Source organism: Ochotona curzoniae, unplaced genomic scaffold (assembly GCF_017591425.1).
Source record: "Ochotona curzoniae isolate NIBS_2020 unplaced genomic scaffold, NIBS_Ocur_1.0 contig_3520, whole genome shotgun sequence".
In the NCBI taxonomy this organism is placed as follows: domain Eukaryota; kingdom Metazoa; phylum Chordata; class Mammalia; order Lagomorpha; family Ochotonidae; genus Ochotona; species Ochotona curzoniae.
This window is the reverse complement of record NW_024465894.1, coordinates 13,299,699-13,313,381: the sequence shown is the minus strand read 5'-3', so window position 1 is coordinate 13,313,381 and position 13,683 is coordinate 13,299,699. Positions and strand designations below refer to the sequence as shown.

The 13,683-nt window shown below is 45.2% G+C and overlaps 1 protein-coding gene and 1 non-coding gene across 13 annotated transcripts in view; one reads left to right on the top strand and one right to left on the bottom strand.

Moving 5' to 3' along the window:
* The window catches only part of RBM39 (RNA binding motif protein 39), a 33,855-nt gene extending 32,755 nt beyond the window's left edge, over positions 1 to 1,100 (bottom strand). For 7 of the 12 annotated variants that reach the window (XM_040981543.1, XM_040981544.1, XM_040981548.1 and 4 more), the window contains exons 1-2: positions 739 to 1,100; positions 8 to 71 (exon numbers count right to left, since the gene is read on the bottom strand). In XM_040981543.1, coding sequence (XP_040837477.1) covers positions 8 to 58 — 51 coding nt within the window. In that variant the 5' untranslated portion in view covers positions 59 to 71; positions 739 to 1,100. Of the gene's footprint in view, positions 1 to 7; positions 83 to 738 lie in introns of those variants that run through there. The other 5 variants (XM_040981553.1, XM_040981555.1, XM_040981554.1 and 2 more) reach the window with 2 other exon arrangements.
* Positions 1,101 to 13,117: 12,017 nt separating this feature from the next.
* LOC121157511 lies at positions 13,118 to 13,281 on the top strand. Its single transcript, XR_005884040.1, has one exon. It is a non-coding gene; the product is annotated as a U1 spliceosomal RNA (small nuclear RNA).
* Positions 13,282 to 13,683: the final 402 nt, after the last annotated feature.

Sequence of the window (13,683 nt, the reverse complement as noted above, 5' to 3'; positions counted from 1 at the left end):
TTCTCACCTTCTTGTAAGGAGCCTCAAGCATGGCTTCAATATCAATATCGTCTGCCATTTTCTCTAAACAGCTGGGAAAGGACAAGACAATTCTGTGAGGACCCTTTCCTGGAGATTCTAATTTTCTTTTTTAATCGATACGCTGCGAAACTTCAAAAAACCTTCCAGAGCCGAACAACACACTTTCTGCAGGCTTAGATCGTGCTAATCCGAAAACGCCTGGGACCAAACACGAAACATACAAACTCTCTAAGATTTGATCTCAACACAAAACAACAAACGAAAAAATTTAAAGAAAAAAGAAAAAGAAAAAATCCAGAACCTGAGAGCCACCAGGGAGAGCGCCCTTTCCGCGCAAACCCCGCGCTGCCATTTTAGGGGCAAAGGGAAACTCCCTCTGCCGGGAGGGGTGCCGTGTGCCAAGGCAGCGTTCGCCTGGCGCCATGTTGGGAAGTCGGCGTCAGCCAAGGCCCCGAAGGCAACCGGTCGCCATCTGCCCGACACCTTTCAAGGGTCGTTACCACACCAACAAGCCCGACTCTTGCCGAAAGCCAAAGGGTGCGGCCGCGTGTCGACTTCTCAAAAACCGTAACAGCCTCCATCCCGCCAACCCCAACCCCCGGCCGCCTTCCCAATATTCGTTCGAGAGATGCCCCCCCCCCCAACCCCTCGTCCCTAAGGCAACCTAACCTCCAAAAAGCTCTCGCCACCACAATCGAGTCCGCCACCCCTGCGTACCTGTGCGGGTTCTCGGGCGCCTGTGCTGCTCGTAATCGAGAAGGAGCTACGGCTGCTAATGCTGCTTCCGATGCTGCTGCCGCCGCCGCCGCCGCCGCTGCCGCTACAGTTAAGCCCCTAGGCCCAGGCCGCGGTGCCGCCCAGCCCGAATATCGGGCTCCGAGGGCGGCTAGGCCCGAGCGAATCTAGAAGAAACAATGGGATTAGAGGAGCCCGCGCGGGAGAGCAGGACGGCGGCCTCGGCAGCTCAGGATCCACCCCTGCGGCAGCGTCGACAAGCTCCCTGAAATGGCGGCTGCTACTGCTTCCCTGTACTCACATTCACCAACACATACACACTCACACACAAACACACGGGGCTTCACAGGGCCTGAAGCAAGGGCTCTCGCGAGAAACAGCCCTGAGTTCTAGCCCGGAGAGGCCGAAATATCGCGAGATCTCAGTCTGTTGGAGGGGGAGGAGGCCCACCGACTAGGGCCTAATCTCGCGCAAGGATTGCGCCACAGATGTTCCCATCCCCCATTCGGAGGGCTGCCGGACTCTTCCCCCAACGCTCCGGCTCGGGGCCAGAAGTCTCGCGATACAGCGCAAGTCTCTAGCGCAAAGACCGTTGGCGCAGAATCTGTCAATCTTTGCGGAGACTCGGAGCTGACTGGCCTCGAGCGCTCGGCGCGTTCTCGTGGCGCCTCCTCAGAGCGCTTGGAAGGTTTGTTCCCGCATAGCTCACACCCCCTTTCCCCCGCCGCCACCTCCCGCCTCGATGGCTGTCAAGGTCGCCATCAGGCAGCCTGGGCCACAGGGCGGTAGGATAAATCCATGGTATTGACGTTATCCTCCGAAGATGAGGATGGAGGGAATAGCCTGTAAGAGCAGGCGGGGAGACACCATCCTAGCGGGATACGATAAAAATGGAGGGGTTTTTTTCCCCCAACATTTGGAATCACGGGTAGAGGTGGAACCCGGAGGTCGGCTTAAAAAACACCCTCGGAAATGGTGCAGGAAAAACCAGAACTGGGCGGGGAGAGGGGAACATCAAATTCAGTTTACCTTCGCCTACCAGCCCCTGGGCCGCGTAGTTTAGTTTGATCTTGTGTCGGGATTGCTATTACTATTCAGAAATGTCCCTCTTCCCCCCGGGATTGGCTCCTAGCCCCTGCAGTTTCCCAGAGGCATGACAGTTTGAAAAGTCACCCTTATTTGGATAATACTGGGGGTGGGGGGGAGCATAGGTGTCACTAAGGGCTTTTGCTTCCAGATTTTTAAAAAATATGGGGAAAAAAAAGATAATACCTAAAAAAAAAAAATTTGAAGTCTTACAGAAGTCTCTTAATAAAGACAAAAAAAAAAAAAGACTGAATAAGACCTTGGTTCATGAAGCTGCTACAACAGTATGTGACCTTGGACTGGAAAATTAGCAGTGCAGAGAAGATCTTTTCATTTCCTCCCATAGACAGGAGGGAGTGAGTGATGTTGTTAGTAGCTGGATTAAGCTTCTTGAGAATAACCAGGTCAGCAATGATCACTGGCTTTCCAAATCTTAGCAGGGAGAAACTAGCTAAGTGGATGCTCAATAAACGAATACAAGTGAACAATAAGTAGCACAATATTAGTAACATGCCTGGCCAGGAATTAACTAGACAAGATTCCTTAGAGAAAATGTAATACCTTAGGAAGCTTTGCCTCAGGGCTAAAATTGGGATGCTGTGAATTAAGCCTGGACTTGGAGGTCAGTATCCTACATTCAGGGCATTGGTTCAGATCCCTAGCTGCTGGGTTTCAAATCCAGATGCCTGCTAATGCAATTGGAAAAGCAGCAGATGATGGCAACTATGTGGGCCCCTGTCACCCAGAGGGCAGAACTCAACTGAACTGCTATTTCCTTGCTGCCAGCATTTAGAAAGGGAACCAGCAAATGGAACAGAGCTCTGTTTCTCTCACTTTGCTTTTAAAATACAGAAATTCACAACCACAACAAAAATATAGGAGGCATTTTTGCCTCTCAGGCTAATTTTCCACATGGCTAAGAAAAGTTTCATTGTAAGGTTCATAGCCATGCTGTAGTTACTAATGGTCAATCTTTTTTTCTTTTTTCTTTTTTTTTTTAAAGATTTATTTTTATTATTTTTTTATTGGAAAGGCAGATATACAGAGAGGAGAGACAGAGAGGAAGATCTTCTGTCCGATGATTCACAACCTAAGTGAGTACAACGGGCCGATACTATGCCGATCCGAAGCCAGGAGCCTCTTCCGGGTCTCCCACACGGGTGCAGGGTCCCAAAGCTTTGGGCCGTCCTTGACTGCTTTCCCAGGCCACAGGCAGGGAGCTGGAAGGAAGCGGGGCTGCCGGGATTAGAACCAGCACCCATATGGGATCCTGGGCGTGCAAGGCGAGGACCTTAACCACTGCACCACCGCGCTGGGCCCAATCTTTTTTTCTTGCAACTCCTATGCCTTGTGGCCTGGGAAAGCAGTGGAAGATGGCACAAAGCCTTGGGACCCCGCACCCACATGGGAGACCTGGAAGAATTGGATTGGCCCAGCTCTGGCAATTACAGCCATTTGGGGAAGTAACCAGCACATGGAAAATCTCTGTCTCCCTCTTTGTTAGCAGGCCTTTCCAATAAATAAGATAAATATTTCAAAAATTCAGTTGGACAGATTATATTGTCTTTAAATCGTCGCGTCTTTCATATAAGCTATTTTTCTCAATTTTATATCCATTTCTGTTTTGTTTAAAAATCAAAGAACAAGAGACAAAGTGAGCTCCTGTGTCTCTAACTTAAATGTCTGCAATATCCAGGGCTGAGCAGGATGAAAGCTAGGAGTGTGCCGCTCAGGTCAGGTCCCCACCTGGGCAGGATTCCAGTGCCTGTGTCATCGCCTGCAGCCTCCCAGGGTCACTTCAACAGAAAGCTGATATGCCAAGCAGAGCAGAGATGGGAACCTAGGTACTCCAGTATGGAACACTGGCCTCCCAAGAATTACCCCAAATTTTCTCAACTTTATTGTGTATTTATTAGTGTATCACTTAAGGAGGTTGGTGTTGTGGCTTAACAAGCTAATACTCCTCTGCCTATAAGCATGGGGAACCACTTCCCAATCCCAGCTGTTCTACTTTCCATCCAGCTCCCTGCTAATGAACTGGTAAAGCCGCAGAGGATGGCCCAAGTCCTTGGATAGGGGCCCACATACATGACCTGGAAGAAGCTCCTTCCCCCTGTCTTCATATGAGATCAGCTCAGCTCTGGCTGCTATGGCCACCTGGAGACAGATGTTACCTCAGCTCCAAGTCCTCACTTCTGCCTAATGATTCTGAGCCTGAGACTCTGTAGGCAACCTCTCTCCCTTGTCTGCTGGCTCTCTATTAGACTCTTCATTGGAGACCACTAAAGATGCTGCAAAACCAGCAGGGGAAGGGTGCCAGCCTCCTTCCTGCTTCCTGTTCCTATGAATAGCCTTACAGAAAAACTTCCCTCGAGCAGTGGTATTTCCCCCCAATTAGAGCACTGAATCCAGTTTGCCCTATTCCAGTCCCAGTACAAACCAGTCCTATTTGCCACTTCCAGTCCCAGTACAAACCAGTCCTATTTGCCACACCATGCATCTGGGTTCTAGTACGCACCAGGCTAGGCCCCAACCCAGTCCAGCAACTACCAAGCAAAACTTCCTCCTGTGAGGTGGAAATTTGAGTTCTGCATACCCTTCCTTTAAGTTTTTATTTTGACCACTTCATCCTCTTCCCTCTGACACCCTCAAGCTCTAGGGGAGTCAGCGGCTCCTGCAATTATTATCTCTGAGATTCTTTGGGTTTTTCCTTTACCAGTTACCTAATTGAGCATCATTATGTTAGACTCTCTTTAGTGGTTTCTATTGCTTCTCATGGTAGTTACTGATGTGAAACATTCTGATATTTAGCCTTCGAACTCCAATTCAAATACTACTTATGTGTGTGTCTTTTCTATACCCTGCAGTTCAAATTCTCCAGATAGGACCTGGCATGATGGCTCAATGGCTAAATCCTCAATTTACAAAATCCTCACTTTTGCTAAAGGATTTTTTACTAAATCCTCACTTTTGCAAGATCCCATGTGAGCGCTAGTTCATGTGCTGGCTGCTTCACTTCCCATCCAGCTCCTTGCTTGCAGCCTAGGAAGGCAGTAGAGGATGGCCCAAAGCTTTGGGGCCTGACATTCCAATGGGAAGAAACTCCAGGTTCCTGGCTTAGGATCAGCTCAGCTTCAGCCATTCTGGCCATTTGGAGAAGGAACCAGTAGATGGAAGATCTTACCTTCTGTCTCTCGTAAATCTGATATGCCTTTCTAATAAAAGCAAAGCTTTTTAAAAATGCCCAGTTAATGCCTAATCTCTTTCTTTAGGCCCATGAGTTTTTATTTTCACATTTGTATACACTCTTGTTCAACAATTACTATATACTGAAATTCTCCATGACCCAACATGCTTAACTTATCAATTCTTCTTCTTTTAAGATATATTTATATTCATTGGAAAGGAAGATTTTCAGAGAGGAGAGACAGAGAAAGATCTTTTACAGTGTTGTAGCAAAGTCTTTCCCCAAATGACCTCAATAACTGTAGCTGAGACAATCCCAAGCTGGGAGCCAGGAGACAATTCTGGGTCTTCCACGTTAGTGCAGGATCCCAAGGACTTGAACCACTCTCTACTGCTTTCCCAGGTCATAAGCAGACAGATGGATCAGAAATAGAGTAGCTAGGGAACGACGTGATAGCCTAGAGAGCCTAACAGCTAAAGTCCTTACCTTGAGCATGCTGGGATCCCATATGCATGCCAGTTCTAATCCTGGCATCCCTTCTTCCCATCCAGCTCCTTGTTTGTGGCCTGGGAAAGCAGTCAAGGATGGACCAAAGCCTTGGGACCCTGCACCCGCATGGAAGACCCAGAAGAATTTCCTGGCTCCTGGCTTCGGATTGGCTCAGCTTCAGCTGTTGCAGTTGCTTGGGGAGTAAATTATCAAATGGAAGCTCTTCCTCTCTGTCTGCCTTTCCAATAAAAATAAGTAAATCATAAAAAAAAAAGGAGTGGTGCAGCTGGGACATGAACCAGTAGTACCCACATGGGATTCTAGTTCTTGCAGGGAAAGGATTAGCCAATTGAACAATTAACCTGTCAACTCTAATGGATCAGGATAGGTATACAACAGGCAAAAACATAGGATGTAATCTCTTTTCCTACATGTGTATTCTATGCAATTTACTTAACCACTCTATTACATTTCAGTCTCCCTACCCCCCAGAGGCTCTGTGGTATAAGTAAAATAATGGAGAGAGTATTAAGTAGGACTGTCGCTGTGCTATAGCCATGGACTTGGTACTTGGTGCACGGAGCCGATAATAGCACATGTGGATTCTGACTGATGGTCAAGTTTATTAGTGGCATCAGACTTTATACACCAAGGGTCATATAGGATAAGGGAGGAGATATTCAGCTTATCAACAAAATCCATCAACTATTTCTACACTTTTGTTTGGAACTCTTACTTGTTGTATATGCCACCAAGTGTTCTCATTCACATGCTGTCCACTCAGCTGTTCTCATACAAATGATATCCATTTAGTTATAATGGTATCCACTCAGTTGTTTTCATACAAATATTATCCTGTCAATTGTAATCCTGTGCTGACTGACCTTCTAGGGTCACAATGCCCTTCTACATAGGAAAATATATGTGAAACAATTATCTCAGCACTGGACATGAAGCACGCGTTCATTAAATGTGGATATTTGCTTGCACTCAACTATGCACAAGAGATTTCATTTTTTGAAACTAAGTAGTATCTAACTAAGTCCATCTCCTTTACAGAATTTCCCTTACTCTGTCTGCCCAGCTCAGGCCATTGCAGCCACTCGAGGAATGAAAAAGTGGATGGAGGCTCTTACTATCTCTTCTTCACTCTGTAAATCTGCTTTTCCAATAAAAATAAATAACTCTTTAATGTTTAATTTATAATTTATATACTATAAATAGTAAATACATTTTATTAACTTGAAAAGCAGAGTGACAGGGCCTGGTGCAGTAGCCTAGTGGCTAAATTCCTTGTGTTGAATGCACCAGAATCCATATGGGCACTGGTTCTAATCCCAGCAGCCCCGCTTCCCACCCAGCTCCCTGCTTGTGACCTGGGAAAGCAGTGGAAGACAGCCCAAAGCTTTGGGAACCTGCACCACATAAGAGACCAAGATGAGCTCCTGGCTCCTGGCTTCAGATTGGCTCAGCTCCAGCTGTGGCGGCCACTTGAGCAGTGAACCATCAGACAGAGATTTTTCTCTCTGTCTCTCCTCCTCTCTGTATATCTGCCTTTCCAATAAAAAAAATAAAATAAATCTTTAAAAAAGAGAAAAGGAAAAGCAGAGTGACAGAGTGGAAGAGACAGAGAACATCACCTTGTTCATGTTCCAAATGGCCGTGACAGCTGGGGCTCAGGTCACAATAAAGTCGGAATCCAGAACCTCATCTGGTTCTGCCACATTAGAGGCGGGGCTCCAGACCTTGCTCTGCTGCTGTCCCAGCTGCATTGGAGCTGGATTGTACGAAACGGTTCTAGGATTTCAATGCTTTCAATACGAGATGCTGGCTTTGTACGCCGTGACCTACTGCACCAAAACATAGTGGATTTCTGTTGTTTTTGTTATGATAATGATGATGTTATTCCTTTGGTTATTTATTTGCTATGTATATTTTCTCCTCGCCATGTTGACATTTTCTATCACTTTTGCTATGCTTTTCAATGTTTGAAATGCATCTGTGCAGTTCTCTGACATTGTATGATCAATCAGCAGGATACCTACCTAATCTGTTGGGAATGATTGTTGGTAACAGATATACAAATTTGGCCAAAAAAAAAAAAAAACTTTGGCAAACATTTCTTAAAATGTTCGCATCATTGTATTTTCCTCTAGTGGCAGATTTTGGACCAACTGCCCACTGGGGATTCTGCTATAATGGGATGCAATAGAATTTACTGGGGAGGGTTTTGCAAAAGCAGTGGAGACAGTAATACTTCCATTTCAAGAACCCAGAAAATCTTAAAATTTCTCTTATCTTATTTTCTCATTTCAACCCCAGATGTTCCCAATTCCCTCTAATTTCCTGCATAGAAAATGCATATCATTTTTTAAAGATTTATCTTATTTTTATTGGAAAGGCAGATATACAGAGAGGAGGAGAGAGAAGAGAGGAAGATCGTCCATTCGACTGCTTACTCAGGCCCCAATAATAGTATTTTTCAAAAGTCCAAATTACAATTTTTAAAAAGTTAATTGGTTAGTTGGAGACTAAGTCGAATCCTGGGAGATTGCATATGAAAGAGAGAAGGGATGATCTGTGTTGATCCCTTAAGATCATCAGCTATGCAGTGATCACCAGCTGGCTTTTACCTACTCAGGAGCTGATAATTGAATGTTCAGGAATTCTGTGTATCTCCCTCACCTTCGCAGCTTGACATTGCCTACACTAAGTATATTTAGACCGCGTTATCTACAAATGCAGCAGATCAACAGCTGTGTCCTTCATCTCAGAAAGCCAGTTATTGGTAGGCTACTGAAAAGTTCTTTAATTAATTAATTAATTTTTATTGCAAAATAGAGGAGGATAGACAGAGAGGAAGATCTTCAGCCTGATGGTTTACTCCCCAAGCAGCTACAACAGCTGGAGCTGAGCAGATCCGAAGCCAGGAGCCAGGAGATTCTTCCAGGTCTCCCACATGGGTGCAGGGTCCCAAAGCTTTGGGTTGTCCTCGACTGCTTTCCCAAGCCACAAACATGGAGCTGGATGGGAAGCAGGGCCACTGGGATTAGAACCGGTGCCCATATGGGATCCTGGCATGTGCACGGCAAGGACTTTAGTCGCTTGGCTACTGCACCAGGCCCTGAAAAGTTCTGAACAAGGAATCTCACATTTAGAAGGTCGGTTAGGGCCCGGCGGCATGGCCTAGCAGCTAAAATCCTCTCCTTGAACGCGAGGGACCCTGCCACCTGTGTTGAGAACCAGATTGAGTTTCAGGTCCCTGGCTTTAGTATGGCCTAGCCTCAGTTATTGAGGTCTTCTTGGAAGTGAAGCAATAGATTGAAAATATATTTTCCAAATAAATAAATCTTGAAAATTAAAAGAAAAACTGCCATCACTTATTTCTAGCAATACATGCACCAGGGATATGAAGTTAAACAAAACAAAAATTGACTCAGCCTTTCATATTCAAGATTGTGGGGGCCGGCACAGTGACTCAACAAGTCAATCTTCTCCCTGCAATATGGGTGTTGGTACACCTCCTGGCTTCTCAACTTCTTTTTTTTTTTTTAAAGATTTATTATTTTTTTTAATTGGAAAGGCAGATATACAGAGAGGAGGAGAGACAGAGAGGAAGATCTTCTGTCTGATGGTTCACTGCCCAAGTGACCGCAACTGCCAGTGCTGCACCGATCCGAAGCCTGGAACCAGGAACTTCTTCCGGGTATCCCATGCAGGTGCAGGGTCCCAAAGATCTGGGCCTTCCTCGACTGCTTTCCCAGGTCACAAGCAGGGAGCTGGATGGGAAGTGGAGCAGCCGGGATTAGAACCGGCGCCCATATGGGATTCTGGCATGTTCAAGGCGAGTACTTTAGCTGCTAGGCTACGTTGCCAGGCCCGGCTTCTCAACTTCTGATCCAGCTGTCTGCTTATGGCCTGGGAAAGTGACAGAGAATGGCTCAAGCCCTGGTACCCTGCATTTACATGGGAAACCAAGAAAAAGCCTAGTGGCTAAATTCTTGCCTTGTATCATCTAGGATCGGATATGGGCCCTGGTTCCTGTCCCAGCTGCTCTCTTTCCCATTCAGCTCTCTGCTTGTGGCCTGGTAAAGCAGTTGAGGATGACCTTGGAATCCTGTACCCACATGGGAGAGCTGGAAGAAGCCTTTGGCTCTGGCTTCAGATCAGCTCAGCCCCAGCCATTGCAGCCATTTGGGGAGTGAACCAGCGGATGAAGATCTTTCTTTCTGTGTCTTCTTCTCTCTTAAATCTGCCTTTCCAATACAAACAAATAAATCTCAAAAAATGTCCACATCTTTAAAAAATAAAATGCAAAAATTTATAAAAATATAGACGCTGGTATCCTATCCACAATATACATGCAACAGGATGATCTTAGAAACAGTCCTGAAATGTGACAGCATGGAGGGGAAGCAGGGCAACAAAGAGGGGCCATTCACTTTGTTCGCAATGTTTATAAACAACATTTTAATAAATAAACCTCTACTAATGATCATTCATAGGGTTTTTCAGATTCCTACAAACAATGCCTCAATAAAATCCTTGTGCATTGAAAAAAAGTCAAGTGATTGAAAAAGTAGGATTGTATGGGTTTAGAGAATTGTATGGCTAGGAACAAAAGCCTGATTGATTACATCTCAGTAATCATGTGCATTTGAAGTCAAAAAGGGCCAACAGAGATAGAAATGGACAGCTGGGAAGACCCGTCAGGATCCCTTTTTCCTTTGCCCACTAAGATCCAAGAGTACCCCCCCTCCTTTCTGCTGCCCTGCACTTTTAAAATCTCACTTCTTTCACTTAATCCTCCACAGCCCAACCCACAGTTCCTTTGACCTGTACAAGTATCCAAGTCCAATCTGGAGTCCAGATTCCAGGCTGTAAATAGCACAAGCAAGGAAAGGATCAGGAATTAGAGAAAAAGGTCATCACAGGGAATCCTAGGTACTCTTATGCCTAACCTACTTCTCTACTTTTTTTGAAGATTAAACTGAGTATTTTTATTTTTATTTTTATTTACTGACTTATTTATTTTTATTAGAAAGAGAGAAATACAGAGAAATCTTCCATCTGCTGGTTCACTCCCCAAATGACTGGAATGGCTGGAGTTGAACCTATCTAAAGCCAGGAGCCAGGAACCTCCTCCAAGTCTCCCATGTGGATGCAGGGTCCCTAGGCTTTGGGCCATCCTCAACTGCTTTCCCAGGCCACAAGCTGGGAGCTGGATGGGAAGTGGAGCAAATGGGATCAAACTGGCACATGCAAGGCAAGGACTTTAGCTGCTAGGCTACTGTACTGGGCCCAAATTTTAATGTTTTAATTAATTTATTATGTTTTATTAATGGCTTGTACTTTATATGTTTTATTTCCCTCTGGACAAGGTAATTAAAAATTTTTAATAAAAAGATTTATGTATGGGCCTATTGGGATGGCTTAGTTTCTAAATACTTCAGTGTGCCAGGACCAGATTGTACCCCAGCTACTCTACTTCCCATCCAGCTCCCTGCTTCTTCTTGGGAGAGCAGTCGAGGATGGCCCAAAGCCTTGGGACCCTGTACCCACATGGGATGCCTGGATGAAGTTCCTGGCTTCTAGTTTCAGATTAGCTCAATTCTGGCTTTTGTGGTCTTGTGCAATGAACCAGTGGACTAGAGAGCTTTCTGTCTCTGTGTAAATCTGTCTTTTCAATGCAAATAAATAAATATTTTTAAAAAAAATCACAAGGGTGCATCCGGGAGTGGTGCTTGGGACACTGGCAGCTTGGATCCAAGTTCTGATTTTACTTAGAATTCTAGCTTCCTCCTGATGTGCGCCCTGTGAAGCCCTGGTGATGGCTTCAATCCCTGGATTCCTGCTACCCACATGGGATACTTGGACCAAGTTCTGAGTCTCTGGGGTTTTGACAGAACTAGTGGATGAAGGCTCTTTCTATTGGTCTCTGTATTTTTTTTAAAAGACTTTTTTCATGTATTTATTGTATTTGAAAGGCAGAGAGAGAAGGACAGAGAGAGATCTTATATCATCCTGTCCACAGGATCGGAAGTGGAGCAGCCAGGATCTGAACCTGGTGCCTATATCGGATGACGATGCTGCAGGCAGAGGCTTAGCCTAGTACGCCATGTGCCATCCCCTGGTCTCTGCATTTCAAAGAAATAAAAATTAAATTATATAATAATTGGGGAAGTAGAACACGTGGAAGCTGTTTGATCCTAATAACTTCCATTCCCTTCATCGCCTGTGGGTAAAACCCTTTCCTCTTTGTCTAGCACTGAGCTGCCTGAAGTGTCAATCTACAAGAAATGCTTATCGAATCTGCTTTTGTTCCTCCCATCATTAAACATGTATCCTAAATTCTGTTTGGTGTATATATGAAATGGTAGTCTTTCTCAGGCAACAGTTGTCTAGGGCATAGCTATTTGGTTTGTGTGTTCCTTTCACAATGTTATTAATTTGCCGGTACCTATATTTTATTCAATGAATCTGCAAGTGAAAAAATAAATAAAACTGCTTTTGTGATAGGAACCAGTGCTAGGTCTTGGGACTCTCAGGGGACAAAGGGAAGCAAGATATAGATCTTGTTCTTAGTGTGGTATGGCTGGAATTATCAGGCTTTTTAGTGGTTAGGACAAAAAGTAGAAGTGTCTCTTTCTACTTATAATCTTGTAATATTGCAGATAAGGGCTGGAAACTCAGAACTTTCTATCAAGCCCAGGCTGGAGCACCTGTGGCCAAGGCAGAGCCTCCGCCTACCTTCCTTGGGCCCCTGGTGCTTTGCGGGTTTGATTCTTTGACCTCTTACTCTGACTGTGGCTTCCGGTTTCCTGAGTTCTCATACTTGTGGCTGTAGAGATCTCCCTGCAGTTCCTGCTTTGGGGACTGAGCTGCTCAAGCTTGGGGTACCTGTAGTTGGTGAGAACTTGTCTTGTTTTGGTTCCCTCCTTTTCCTTGTCAGACTCAGCGTTAATGCCTTGGGATTGCACAAAGAGTCTAACAAGTTTTGTTGGATACAGGATGAGACAAGATACTCATGTGTACCTTGTCTCATCTGAAGTTCTTTTTAATTGTTAACAACTATTTTAAATATTTAAATATTTCTAATGCTGGGCCAGACTGTAACCAAGAGCCTAGAAGTCTTTTCAGATGTCCCACAGAAGTGGAAGGGACTTGGGTACTTGGGCTGTCCGCTGTTGTCATCCCTAGACATATTAGCATGGAGTTGGATCAGAAGTGAAATATCTAGGACTTGCATTTGCACCTATATGGAATGGCAGTATTGCAAGCAGTGGCCCAGCCCACTGTGCCATGATGCCAGCCTCTAAGTTTTTTAATCAGAAAGAGCTTAACTTCCTAAGTAGTTTATTCTTAACTGTATTAAATTGTTTTTGACCTGTCAGTATCAGTTTCCTTCAACTATCTCTATTCACACCCTTACCCCCCAACTCTTTCTGTCCTTGGAATATATACCCTTAGGGGCAGATCGTTTCTCTTTCTTTTCCCTGGCAGTAAGGAGTCATCCCATGTGACCTAAGATTGGCCAACGAATAATGGCTGTGGTCCAAGACTTCACCTCCCAAACCAAAGTCTCATAGACAAAGAACTATACTTACCTGGCAAAGGAGATACCATGATCACCAAGGTGGTTTTCCCAGGGTGAAGTGCATCCATTGCACTCTAGATATGCTGACTCTAGCGATTTCTCCAAATGTGTGAAAGTCAACTGCGTAATTTGTGGTAGTGGGAGACTGCGTCTGCACTTTCCCCTGGAAAAAAAAAAAAGACAAAGGACTGAATTGCAGCAGTGGTGCACTGTGTGGGTGCTAACAGTGCCGCCTGTGGCTGCTTCTTGCTCAACTGCCCTTACGCCTGCCTGTCTGCCAGGCCAGCCCTCCTGTGGCTGCTCAGTGCCCCTGCATCCCTGGAATAGATTTCTCTTTGGCTTGTCCTTATGACTATGTCGCTGCTTGTACTTGTAACAGACAAAATGAAGCTTGACTTAGAACAGCTGATGGTTGCTTCACCACGCCATGAGCTTCCTGCTCTCAGGCCCTTAATCACACGTTGCTCTGTGTGTTCAGTGCTCAGCTCAACTTTGATCCTTATCATATGCAAAGTAAATGGGTGGGAAAACAGACTATATGTGTGTGGAGTTGTAGAACTGGAATTAT